Source organism: Barbus barbus (genome assembly GCF_936440315.1).
Source record: "Barbus barbus genome assembly, chromosome: 21".
Classification (NCBI taxonomy): Eukaryota; Metazoa; Chordata; class Actinopteri; order Cypriniformes; family Cyprinidae; genus Barbus; species Barbus barbus.
The window spans coordinates 26814964-26829384 of NC_136749.1; the positions used below are offsets into that span (position 1 = coordinate 26814964).

The 14421-nt window shown below is 37.2% G+C and overlaps 2 protein-coding genes across 2 annotated transcripts; both read left to right on the forward strand.

The window, feature by feature from the left end:
* Positions 1-4331: 4331 nt before the first annotated feature.
* Positions 4332-11756, forward strand: LOC306887061 (ubiquilin-4-like). The gene is made up of 12 exons (XM_079444537.1): positions 4332-4565; positions 5106-5257; positions 5382-5542; positions 6194-6456; positions 6653-6811; positions 6992-7211; positions 7369-7508; positions 7607-7690; positions 7776-7891; positions 8714-8918; positions 9591-11315; positions 11372-11756. Exons 1-11 carry the CDS (start codon positions 4419-4421, stop codon positions 9741-9743), a joined length of 1800 nt encoding a protein of 599 aa, XP_079300663.1. The 5' UTR covers positions 4332-4418; the 3' UTR covers positions 9744-11315; positions 11372-11756.
* A 156-nt stretch (positions 11757-11912) lies between these two features.
* LOC306887077 (ragulator complex protein LAMTOR2) lies at positions 11913-14069 on the forward strand. The gene is made up of 4 exons (XM_079444561.1): positions 11913-12088; positions 12679-12841; positions 13290-13379; positions 13463-14069. The coding sequence occupies exons 1-4, from the start codon at positions 12021-12023 to the stop codon at positions 13517-13519; spliced, it is 378 nt and encodes a 125-aa protein (XP_079300687.1). The 5' UTR covers positions 11913-12020; the 3' UTR covers positions 13520-14069.
* The last annotated feature ends 352 nt before the right edge of the window (positions 14070-14421 follow it).

Consider the following 14421-nt stretch of genomic DNA (forward strand, 5'->3'; position numbering starts at 1 on the left):
TCTCCGCCGGCTGAAAAGAGCAAGTCTCCCTCCACCCATCCTCACCACATTCTACAGAGGCACCATTGAGAGTGTGCTGACCAGCTGCATCACTGTCTGGTACGGGAACTGCAGTGCTGCTGACCGCAAGACCCTCCAGCGGACAGTGAACACAGCTGCAAAGATCATCGGTGCCCCTCTCCCCTCCATCCTGGACATCTTCCTTACACGATGCTCCAGCAAAACCAACAGCATCGTGAAGGACTCCACCCATCCCTCCCACAGTCTCTTCCAGCTCCTACCATCAGGAAGACGGTACCGGAGCATCAGAGCCCGCTCAGCCAGACTGCTCAACAGCTTTTTCCCCCAGGCTGTGAGAGCCCTGAACTCAAACCACCCCGCCCCCCTCTGAAACCCCATGCAAACCCCTACCTCCTGAACATGGACCACCCCCCACCCCAAACCTTACCACACCAAAGAAAAACTGTATGGAACTTTAATTATTTTTTTAAATTTATTTTATTCTTATTTTTCTTTACACTATGGACACTCTCCTCTATGTGCACTATGGACACTTTACACTATGGACACTCACACTCTACACTATGTGCACTATGGACACTTACACTTTACACTATGTGCACTATGGACACTTACACTTTACACTATGTGCACTATGGACACTTACACACACTGCTGCGTGTGCACAATCTCACAAAAAACTCAGCAATATATGTATGTTTACATGCTCATGCACTACAAATCATCCTGCACTGTTCCCCAACCAGCTGCTGACTCAAATGTCTCTCTTGCACATGTACAGTATTTGTGAAGCATTCGTATAGTTTGTATTTTTTATCTTCTATTTTTTTTTAGTTTGTATAGGGTAATATTTATGTGAAGCATTCGTATAGTTGTATTTTTTATCCTTTTTAGTTTGTATAGGGTAAATACTTATATATAGTATACTTATAGTTAAATCTGTTAGTAGTGTATAGGTTTATAGTGTTTTTTTAGTGTTTTTTTTTTTTACTTCATTGTTGTAATGTCTGTATTTATGTAGCACCGTGGTCCTGCGAGGCACGACATTTCGTTCCACTGCATGTCCCCACATGTAGCGGAATGACAATAAAGCTCAACTTGAACTTGACTTGAACTTGATCATCCGCAGAACTTTCCACAAACATCAATGCTTTTATGTGATTGTGTTCTTATGCTAATTTGCCCTGTTTAGTAAATATGGCCCTTACAGGTTTGCAGAAGGAGATCTGCTTTAAATTATTCTACTATATTGAGAGACAAAATGGCATTCCATAACTTTAAATATTTGTGGTCATCTTGTCATGCAGCACCAGAGTGGCATCTTCCATGAGCAGCTTGTTAAGTTTCACAAACCACAAACAAACATGAACATACAAAGCATCTCTCTGAATTTGACTGACTGATTGTTGTAATAGTGCTGATGATACAGTACATTGTGTCTTCATTGTTTTTGCACAAAGCTTTCCTAGTCAAAACACAAAAACTGATGGTCACACAAATCTGAAGGACCAACAGCGCTATCATCATGATAGAAACATGCAAACAAATTCTCCACGGTAATACTGATTACACTAATTATAATTTCCACAATCTATGGAACAAGAGAAAAATATAGTGTTATGCCATAACTGTCAGGAATCTGAAAAATGTCAAGATGTAAAATTAAGTATATACACAGCTACTGCAATGACATTTGTATTTAACACATACTTGATCATGACAGACTTCTAATTTCTTGCAATGCATCCAAAATGTTTTATTTTTTGTCAAATAAAATTAACGCACTAAGTGACCACAACCATGACAAGTTTCAGTGCATTGTTTGTAATAAATTTATTTGCTTGTTGCAGTTGCAGCTTAGTACTAATCAGCTTAGTTTTCTCATTGACTGCAGCAACGTTTCTGTAAGAAGTGAAGGCTGATGTGTGCTTGCTAAAAAGTAGTCGTTGATATTCAAGTCACACCTTTTACATTGTTCTTACTTTTTAATAGCATGTGAATTTTACAGATCTTAAGAAACACAGTAAACTCGACACACCTTGTGCGTAACAGTAAAGTTGAGAGTGCAGACTGAAGGGTGACTCTGATCTGATCCTGATCTGTTTTGTTCCTTTCAGTGAATCTCATTTTTCCTTTTTGTTCTTCCTGAAATTTAAAGAACCCGAGTCTATAGTCAGGTTGAAACTGAAGATATAATAAACACTGCTGATATTAAAATTTTATGATATTTAATGATATTTAAAAGGTCGAAAATTCAAGATATGGGGGCAGAAAATGTATATACAGTATATATAATTTCATATAATCAGTATCACAGAAGTGTGTTGTTTTTCTCTCCAAAAATCAGCATGATTACAAATGATTTTTACAACAGTTCAATAAGCAAGAAGTTAATTAAGAGACTTATGTTTTAGACAGCATATTGGCTGTTTTTGCTCAATTTCGCCATTAAAAATAAACCCAAAGACAGCCACAACACTGTTTTGCATCTCTGAGCAACATGACAGCATTTCGTTCCTAAATAAATCAACCGTTTATGATTGGGTTCAATCGCATTGACTCACTTATTAACTGTGACTCGCTTTTAATTTCACTTTTAAAGTATCTTTTAATTTTTTTATTAATTTCAAACATCAGTTGTCAATGTTTTGTTTAAAATATCAAAACATTATGCATTTGTAGCTGCAGGTTAAAGAATTGCATGTCCCTCTGAGCTGCATTAAACAGTGTGTAAAAGTAGCTTGCCATTCTATGTTTCCTCTGCATTGCAAAGATGAATTTTGTCAATACTGACTTCTTTTGCTTGGTAAAAGCCCAAATGTAATATTGACCGATTAAATGTAAAAAAACTGACTCAAAAGGCGATGCACACTTTTAGAAAAAGGTAAGGTAAAAAAGTAAAAATAAAATGCCCATAAACGGTAAAAGGCAATGTCAGCTGGAATACTTCAAACCAGAGCTGTTTGTTTTATATGCTGATAAGAAGAAACCCAAGAAGATGGGTCAAGTTCTATCATTGTTCAAAGTAAAAAAAGTAAAATAGTTTTAATAAACAAAACATTTGTAAAAATCAATGTATATTTCAGAAAAAATATTTTTATCTATTAAATATATTTATAATATAAATTATATGAATATAAATATAGACATGTAAATATTTTCAAAATATATACTGTATGTGTGTGTATTTATATATACATAATAAATATACACAGAACACACACATATACTGTGCAAACAAAAACTTTTATTCTGGATGCGATTAATCGTTTGACAGCACTAGTTTTTACTCAAAAAATGAAAGGAATAAAACAGCATGAGTCACAATAAGGTGTAAATACAAGTATAACATTATTTGTACTAGTGTAAGCTCATTTATTGCTGTTTGTATTCCCTCTGGTTGAAATTGTTCTCATGTAGTTCAGAAGCTACAGTAAAGATTTTCTGTTTTTTTTTCCAAATTGCATGAAAACCAATGGGGGAGTCAGTTTGACCCCAACACAAAAGTCGTAGGCTACAAAATAAACTTTTCCAAAACACATCTATGTCAAAACTTCGCAGCCACATAAAGTACCCGAAATGAGAAATATTCACAAAACATGAATTGGAAAAAAACAGTAGCCTATTTTGGTCACGGAGCACTTAGGGAGCGCCGTGCAAAGACGAAGTCTGGGTCCAAATGCAGGTAGGATTTGAACAAAAAAGGCCAACAAGGCAAAACAAAACAGGTTAAGGAATGGGATACACAAGACAGCAACACAGTGCATGTATCCCTAGAACTACGACAAATACAATTACAACTAATTCACCCAGACAGCACAGCGGGAGTGTGGTGTATAAATAGTCCATGACAATGGGGAACAGCTGGGAGTGTAATTTGTGGCAGGTGTGTGTGATATGCGGCAGGTGAGTGGAGTTAGGGGAATGGAGTCCGGGAGGATGGGAGATGGTGACCTCTGGTGGAGAAAGGAAGAACTGCAGAGCCCGGCATCATGACGATTTCGAGCAGTTTGAAAATGAGTGTGGGTCAGATTGACCCCAACACAAAATAAAGTGATGGATCTAATACTAAGAGCATCAGCAAGTCATTAATTCACTGATTTCTTGTTAACTTTGTCATCTTCAACAAGAAGCTAAAAGATCCACTTACTATTAGTGCATGGCTGACGGACATTCTTTAAATGTTTATATACCCACTTTTCTTGAACAGCCTGTGGAACAAAAATGTAAGAAATACATTTGAAACTTGTGTTACAGTGGAAGATGTGTTTTCATCCAGGGGGAGCAGTAGTGACACTCCAGGCTGCCAGGGGGCGCTGTGGAACAATCGGCGTCTGCAGCGCTTTTCCCCGCTGCTTGTTGGTGCGATGATGTAATGAAGTAAAAGAAGAGTAAAGATGGCGGAGAATAGCGGCACGGATCCTGCCGTGGAGACGAACACTGAGGAAAATGCCGCCGCTAGCGCGACTATCATTAAGGTCACCGTCAAAACACCGAAGGATAAAGAAGAAATAGCCATCCCTGAGGATTCATCTGTCGCACAGGTGAATTTTTCGCGGTTTCTTGTTGTTTGTATCAACCGGGCGTTCGTTACAGCAGCGGCTAACAGCTTTAGCCGGAGAGCTAACGATTGACGACGAACAGTTCAAAGCCGAAAATCGTCACAGGGGATGTTTAGAATGACTTCCACTCTTGCTGGTACTTAAATGATGTTATTTTGAGCATCTTGTTCATTGTTTTTGGTCTTTTAAGACGCTTGTAGAGTGGGGTTTTCTAACTCACTGTTCTCGTTAAAGAAACGGCCTGCTCGGGTAGAAGGTTCTAGTCTGTCATCTTCGGTCGCGCTCTTTCTGCTTTGCTTTGTATTGTTGACTTCAAGACTATATGGATAAATTAAGGAACGTGTTAGATAGCATTTCCTGTAAAGGTGGTGCTAGCAGTGTTTGTGGCCAGTTGCTGGTTAATGTTGATGTTTACGAGATCAGGTTTAATGAAAGGGACTGTGATGTTGCACAAAAGTAAGGTTGTGTTGATTTTGATTTCACGTCTGATATCATAACCCGCATGTTTTGTCCTCTTAACAGTTTAAAGAGGACATCTCCAAAAGATTTAAGGCGAAGCAGGACCAGTTGGTTCTGATTTTTGCCGGTAAGATCCTGAAGGACGGAGACACGCTCAGCCAGCATGGCATTAAAGACGGACTCACGGTTCACCTGGTCATCAAAACAGCACAAAAGTGAGAAGTCCTGCTTTTAGGGTCAAAACATAACTGGTATTTTCACATGCAAAGCCATAATGTGTTGTAGAATAGTGCCTGTGCATTATGGATGGCTTACATTTAGAGGGTTTTGTGTTTGTAGGACTTCAGGTGGTGGTAGTTCGCAGACTTCTGCCTCTTCTGGCCCTGGACCATCACAGGGCAACACCGCTGGAAGCACTAACTCCAGCCCGGCCAGCAACCTGGGCACACCCCAGGGCAGCGGGCCGTCCCCAACCCCGACACAGCCACCCAATATACTAGGTGAGTAATGTTTTTGAGTTTGTTTATATGAGATGTCAGCCCGTTTTAAGTGTAATTCCTTAATCTTGTTGGTGTTTTGTGTTGTAACCAGTATTGTTATTGTTAACTACAACTTTAAACATTGTTTTTTCTAATTGAAATAAAATGTAAATATTAGACAAAAACCTCAATGAAAAGAAATGTTGAACGTATTGAAGTATTAACATTAATGAAATACAAACTGAAACAAATACTTGAGAAAATAAATAATATTAAAAAACAAATATTAATAAAAAATGCTGAATACAAAATATACTTAAAATGAAATGAAACAATCTAAATTATACTTATACTGTATTTGTAAAATTACATAAAGTAAATGCATTATTTAAAAATGTTTGTTGATATATATTGCATAAAGTTTAAGTTTGTTTATACTGTGGTTTGCTTTTTTCCCAATGTGATTTTACAATATCTTATGTTGCGATTTTAGCACTTTTTCAGTTTATTGGCTGATTGTTTTTTGTTTTATCTAAATTAGTTCCTTTTCTACAAATAATTGTTACAAAGACAAATGTTGAGAACCCTAATATAGTATTATGTTCTTTTTAAGAAAGTTTTGTTATTGTATTTTGCTTTTGTTTTACGCTGGTTCTCATTGTATGTTTTCAGCTGGGTTTGGTGACCTGTCGGGCCTGGCTAACCTCGGTATGGGATCTGCCAACTTCATGGAGCTTCAGCAGCAGATGCAGCGACAGCTCATGTCCAACCCTGAGATGCTGTCTCAGATCATGGAGAACCCGCTTGTGCAGAGCATGATGTCCAACCCTGACCTGATGAGGCAGATGATAGTGGCCAACCCACAAATGCAGCAACTGATGGAGCGCAACCCAGAGATTTCACACATGCTTAACAACCCAGAGCTTATGAGACAGGTATGTTATTGGATACGTACTAGAAGGTATTTTGCTTGATTTATTTGCAATAATAAAATTCTTAAGGTAGTGTGCAGTTATATTTTGTCTTCAGAAAGTACTTTATTCTGACTTGCACATCTAAAAGGTGTGCATTTGCTTTATTGCATTATTTAAGGAACTTATTTGTTTTTATTAACTTTTCTTGCTTGTCAAGACAATGGAGTTGGCACGAAACCCAGCCATGATGCAAGAGATGATGCGTAACCAGGACCGGGCGCTTAGCAACCTGGAGAGTATTCCTGGGGGTTACAATGCTCTTCGGAGGATGTACACAGATATTCAAGAGCCCATGTTTAGTGCTGCACGTGAACAGGTCAGATAAATTAATTGATTTTAAAAAATATATTTTAATTTGAAAATAATGGGGGGGTTTTTTTTTCATAAAAAAAAAAAAGATTTTCACCTAAAATGTTAAATTTGTAATTCACTGTCAAGCCTTATCACTCATGAAAATATATGCAACATTATATGCTATATTGCATCATCTTATCAGTTTGGAAATAACCCCTTCTCGGCATTGGGAAATGCTGATAACTCTGGAGCACAGCCCTCCAGGACAGAAAACCGAGAGCCCCTGCCAAATCCCTGGGGGCCCCCTGACACCGCTGCCACCACCACCTCTGGGACTGCTACCACCACCAGCTCCACCACAAGCTCAACCACACCCAGTGTGTCCAACCCTCTGGGCATCAGCTCCTCTAGCCTTGGAAACGGTAATGGTCTTTTATGTAAACATTTGGCTTTTAACTTTAAAATCAGGTCCATGGATTTTATAGAGCATATGTTGTGGTAGAATTTTCAAGCAGGTAATATGAGTGCACGGTTATAGCAGTCTTGTCTGTCTATCTAATTACTGTGGTTTGCTTTTAGGTATGTTCAACAGTCCTGGCATGCAGAGCGTAATGCAACAGATCTCTGAGAACCCTCAGCTTATGCAGAACATGCTTTCTGCTCCTTATATGCGCACTATGATGCAGTCCCTGGCCCAGAATCCTGATGTTGCCTCACAGGTAGCAAGACCATCATTCTCAAAATTTCATCATTCAAAGAGCTTTTAATTTACTATAATGATCTGTTATTAATTGTTCTAAATCTAAACATTATTCAGGTGTTGATGAACAACCCTCTCTTTGCCGGAAATCCACAGCTGCAGGATCAAATGAGACAGCAGTTACCTGTATTTCTACAGCAGGTGTGTCCGGTTGGCATTGTTGTAGATTGTCTATGGGGTATAGGTTTAATTTGCTAACTGACTTGGTTTCCTGACTCACTTGCAGATGCAGAACCCAGAATCTCTTTCTGTCATGACAAATCCTCGAGCCATGCAAGCCCTAATGCAGATCCAGGAGGGACTGCAAACCCTTCAAACCGAAGCCCCTGGTCTCATGCCCAGGTGCACTTCCAGTGCCACTTTTTAATTTTTTTTATTTTACTTAATGGCAATATATCATGTTTTCCACACAAATGTTAAGTAGCACTGAATAAGAATTTTAAGTTGATCTATTAAAATGGATAATTTGAAGTATTTAAAGTATTTTTTTTTTTTTGTCACTTAGTTACTTTGTTCTCTACAGCAGCGGTTTTCAACTCCAGTCCTTGCGCCCCCCCCCCCCCCCCCCCCCTCCGCTCTGCACATTTTGTATGTTTCTCTCTTCACTTCAGACCTTTGTTCTATTTGACCGTAAGTGCCCTGCGAAGTGGACTTCAAAGGATATTCCGCAATGATTCCAGTTCGAAGCGAGCATATATGTTCCATTCAAAGGGCATTGAAGTGTGCGAGACGTGAAATTAAATTGTATTTACAGAGGTATATTTTGTCACACTTCACTAGTAAATTTCGTCTGTGTGTGTTATGGCGCTGGCGGTGGTGTAGCGCAAATCCGTGAATAAATAAGTTCCGAAGTGAAGTAAACTGATTTCTCATGCTTAGGGATTAGGGAGCAATGAACACTGTAGGGAGCGAGGACTGGAGTTGAAAACTGCTGCTCTACTGAGTGAAAAACTCTAAAGAACACATCCTCTTTCTATTATTTCCCTCCCTCTTGGTTTTGTCAAGTAAATGCATCTTCCTCTAGATTAGAGGAAGCTTATTAATGTGCTTATTAAATGGGTTTGTTTTAGTCCAGTTATGTATATTTGACAGACCCTATAATCTAAACAATCAGTGTGGCAATATCTGCACCTTACCAATTAAATGTGACTTGTCTCTTTCTAGTCTGATACCTGGTGGGATGGCTGCTGGTATTCCTGGTGCCCCACTGCCCACAGGGGTGAATGTGACCCCTGAAAATCCTCCGCCCTCAGGCCAGGCCCCAGCACCAACCCCCTCCCCCACCCCCACCCCCGCTGCTGGAACAAACACTGCCCAGCAGCAGCTCATGCAACAGATGCTACAGATGTTTGCTGGAGGGAATGCATCGGTACTTACATTTTTTGGTTGTTGTTAATAACATTATCAGTGTTTCCCATTAATTACCTAAGTGTTCCAAAGCAAGGTGCACAGTTTGCTCCCGATCTGCTTGCGATCCACATTTTTGTAAACGGGTGATTACAGTATTTCCCCAGATCTCTAATTAGACTCATTTCTTAACCTGTTTTCACTGAAACGGCAGGTTTCCACAAATAACAGCTTGAGAGTTTCACTCTCACAAGTGAAGAAATTAAAATAAAAGTATTGTCATTTTCCCAGTTGTAAAGAAAAATGTGCTAAAAATATGCTTATTACAAAATATTCCATTTTCACTTCTATTTATTTTACAGTGCAGTTGTAATACAATTATAATATATTACTAACTTTTGAATAATGCACAGAATTCTACTATTACTAATAAAACTATCAGTGTAATAATACTTATATTTTAATTGTATGGCATCTCTAAAATCAGTCTGACTGAACTGAAAAGAGGTTTCGAGTCCAGATACAAGTCAGTGCAGAGACTTTTTACTCCATTCAGGTTAGACACTGAAAATGGGCTGGAGCAGATTTTAAAATGTGCAACATTTTGAAAGCTGTATTTACAAATGCTGTGGGAAACACTGAGTATGCTGTGTATATTTGATTTGTACACTCTTCTTTTCACCTCATTTTGCAGACTCAGACTCCTGAAGTACGTTTCCAGCAACAGCTGGAGCAGCTGAGTGCCATGGGCTTCATCAACAGGGAAGCCAACCTTCAGGCCCTCATTGCCACCGGGGGCGACATCAACGCCGCCATTGAAAGACTGCTCGGCTCTCAGCCTTCTTAATTCCATCAGCTGAGAGCATACGAAGGGAGACAAGAAGCAAACATAGTCCTCATCACATAAAATCTGACAAGCCCCACATAGACAGAATTCCAATTACTCCAATCGTGTGTTTTTTTTTTTTTCTTTTTTTTTCTTTTTTTGCGCTTCGATCATTCAATCTCTGAATCAAAAAGCAATGAGGGTTTCAAATTTGTTTCCTTGAACAAAAAAAACTAAACAAACCAGAATCGCTGTGGAATGACATCACACTAACCCCTCATCACTAGTAAGATGGGACAAAGCTTACCAAGTTTGAGTTACCATTCCTTACAATTAGAACACACTCACCTGAGGCACTACTCAGTGGTTAGGGGAATAAAATCCATACGCTTGAATTCCGAGGCCCAGAGGGATTCTTGTCTTCTGTGAAAATGCTTGGTTTCCTTAATTTCTCTCTGTTTCTCCTAATTCATGCCTGATCAAACCAGTATTTATTGCAGAAACGTAGAGCTTACCCTTTATTCCCCTTCCACCACCCTCAGTTGACGTTGATTTGAGCGTTCCTTGACATTTTGATGTGTTAATCGAAATCTAATAGACATGAATATGTCTGATCACTATAACACCTTGACTCTGATCGCTTACACTTCAGCTATTTTAGAAAGGAATGAGTTTTGGAGATGAGATTTGGAAAAGATATTCAGTCATCTCTTTAGTCGTTTGCCTTTGAGGAGTGTACATGAATTGACCGTAAAGGCTTGTCATATGGGTAAGGTTGTAACAAAGCATCAATAAAATATTTCTCAGCTTAACATGCAGCGGCGAACGCAGACAACATTTGTTTCGACCATATCTTTATGCTTTGACAGAAGTATTCTAATGCCTGGAACACACTTGTTTTGTGTACTGAATACATCATCCTCAAGTTGATCTGGCAAAGAAAACAACGGGTTACAGCATGATAGTGATGCTAGCTTCTCTCAGTGCTAACCAACAGCTGTCTAATGGAACTAACAGAGTTTTATTGTGAATTTAATTATTATTATTTTTTTGCTGCACGTCCATAATCCACTCTTTATTCTACTTGAATTATATTACAGAAACCAACATTCATTGGGGTTTGTAGTTCCTTCTAGCATCTGGTTTTGTCTTAAATCCAATGGTTTTTTTTGTTTGTTTTTTATATTTGCGATGTTGGGCTGCATGACACCTTGCAATTTTACTTTTGAAGTTGAAAAAGTATTGCATGATCATTCTCTTATAACCACAATATATTTAATTATTGTCTAATTAATGTGGAGATCACACAAGTCATTTGTTCTTGTTAATGCGTTATATAACCATTTAAATTCACAATCAATCACAAAGCTTTAGACATTAGGATTGCTCTAGTTAGATATCTTAACTTTTTAAAAATCTCATTTCTTGTTCATTTACTTAATGAGAACTGAAAATCTGACATTTTAAAACTGTGATTTCTAAGATTAAGGAAACATGTTCAATCTTTTAGTGAATTTTGATTTTGTTATGCTTAGCTGTAACATTTGCTTTTTGTGGGTGCAATTATCATAAACCATTCTTTAAAACAATTATGTAACTTCATTTAAAGTCTGGAAATCACAGACTCTTAAAAATCAAGAGTCAAAAAGGGTGAAGTCCGATATAAAAGAACTGTTTTGGGTTCCTCAAAGAACCTTTAAGTTAATTCTTAAATGCCTTCTTTTTTTTTTTTCTTGGTGTAAAGAACATTTCAATCATATAAAGAACCTTTTTTTGAAAAATAACCATTAGTGCATTAGAAAGGTTCTGTGGATGTTAAAAGTTCTTCATGGAACCAAGGAAGTCAATAAAGGATATTTGTATTTAAGAGTGCATATGAACAGTGTATTGTAACCAGGTTGTGACTTAATGAGGGTGAACCAGTTGAAGATTGACGTTAAAGATATTCGTCAGTAATAATAACACCCTTGCAATTTTAATTTAGTACTGCCATTATTTTCTATTTGATAAAGCATTTATAAATCTCCAGTATATAAGAAAAAAAAAACTTTAGTTGGTTTCGTCGTTCTTTTGTTTTATAAATGGCCCGAAAAACACAAGTCATCCATGCTACGTTCAGTTTTGACGTAGGTCACGTTTTTGTAGTTCGTAGGCGCTTCCATGACACTACATTTCCCATGAATCACCAGCGCGGAAGTTAGAAGTCAGCTGATGTTCATGTTGGGTTGCTGGAAATTCTTGCTGTAATCGCACGTACATTTTAAACGCATTAGTATTATTGCCGTTTTCCTTCAAATTATGTTGCGTCCTAAAGCATTAACACAAGTACTCAGTCAAGCAAACACCAGTGGCGTACAAAGCACCCTGTGAGTATTTAAAATTCAATCTTTCTTCTTATCAGTAGCTTTAGCTGGCACATAAATTGGTAACCAATAATATGTTGCACATTTATGTTATTAACATGCTCACTTGAGTTAAAAGTAAGATATTTTGTAGCCTTTGGGCTTTGCTTAATGCATGTTAAATCATTAAAAATGTCATATTTATATAGTAGCTTCAAACGTGATTGATCGACTTAAGCCATATTAAGAAATAGCGGAATAACAAATCCCATTATTTTAAATAAATATATTACACACCGCTTTAAAGCACAAACATTACACAAAAATACATTTGTTGTTTAATGTTTATCTGTGTGAACTAAATGAGAACCGACTCATACATCCACAGATAACATCTGTTCACTTTTAATGAACTAGTCTAGTGTATATTGTGCAATAAAATCAAGTGAAATTACTAAAGAGAAACTTTGTTTGCAGATCCCATTTGATATTGGTTTTTAGTTTTTTTGACCACTTTACAGGTCAAAGTAAGAGTTTATGAATTTGTTCAATTTTTGTATGCTTTAAAAAATATATAATATATTTATTTTTTTCGTGTGTGTTTTTTATTTTAGGTTATTGAATAATGAAGGCTCTCTGTTGGCGTATTCTGGATATGGAGACACTGATGCAAGAGTCACCGCAGCCATTGCCAGCAACATCTGGGCAGCTTACGACAAAAATGGACACCAGGCCTTTAATGAGGACAAACTGAAATTCATCCTGATGGATTGTATGGTAGGAATGTCATTGTACAGTTGGGTTATAGTAAATGATTGCGAAGGTTGATCTTTGATATATGCAATAACATACGCATTATACAAGATATGCACAAATTCAGCACAGCAGATGCTATAGGCCAGGGATCCTCAAATCTGGACCATTCATGCAGTTTTTAGCTCTAACCCTAATCAAACACACCTGAGTTGCTAATCAGAGTCTTCAAGATCATTAGAAAATCACAGGTAGGTGAGTTTGATCAGGGTTGGAGCTAAACTATGCAGCAGATTGCACCTCCAGGGAAAGATTTGAGGAACCCTGCTATAGGCTGTGTCTGGATTTACCAAACATATGTGCTTTTTTTTTTTTTTTTTTATTACACCATGCTAGAAATAACATGATGAACTACTGTATTGTTCTACAGTAGTCTTCTTTACAATGTGCTGCATTTTCTCCGTCATTACAGGAGGGCAGGGTGGCCATTACACGTGTTGCAAACTTGTTGCTTTGCATGTATGCCAAGGAGACCGTAGGCTTTGGGATGCTTAAAGCCAAGGTGAGATTTGGTGTATATATATATAATAGCTCTTAATTATGTATTTTCATGAACAATCATAGTAATTGTGTTTATGTTCACAGGCTGAAGCTTTAGTGCAGTACCTCGAGGAACCACTAACACAAGTGGCAGCGTCGTAGGATGTACTTTTGTGTATTTGTGTACATTGTAACAGAAACTTCTGAAGATCTTGGCCTTCATAATATATTATCTATGGCTTTATTTATTTGCATGCTCAGTATGATTGCTATATCAAATTCTGTGGCTATTAGACCCAAAATAATGCTTTGCATAAACATTAATAATTACATTTGAACTGCATTTTCCCTTTTTATTATATTTTCTTTACGTCTCAGGATTTTGGCAGTCAGTGATCAGGCTGTGTCTAGTGTCAACAATATGAAATAAATTTCTCTTTGTTACATGTTGTTGTTTTAGCTTTAAAACACATGAAATTGCTGCTTTTTATTAATTATGTCTAGAATAATGTTCATTGAACCAAAATAATACAATGTATAAAATAATGTATCGGAAGATGAAATAACACTATCACTTTGTTAATCAAGGTTTCTGCATTTTTAAATGGGTCTAAAGTCCCACTATTGCAAATTAAGGCCATAAATATCCTAAATCAGAGCAGAAAGTCTTGAATTCAGAAACTCTTAAAACATTAAATGTTGCATGCAATGTAAAAAAAAGATATATATATCCTTTGTGTTTTTGTCTTGTTTTCCAGTACAAATATCTAAACAATTAAATCAAGATGCATTTACTTAAGATTCAAAAAGATATGAATTCGTGTTTTCTGAGAAAATGAACAAAATTAAATGAATTTATGCTTGGAACAAGAACGAATATCTGTCAATGGGGTATGTTATTATATGTATGTAAAGTTGCAGATATTTGTTCTAATTTATATCATAAACACTTCATTTTGATCCATTTCTCAGAAAACTAGATTTTATGTTATTTTGCTTCTAAAGTAAATGCATCTTGGTTTAAGAATCTTTAGACATTTGTACTGGAAAATATACAAAAATAC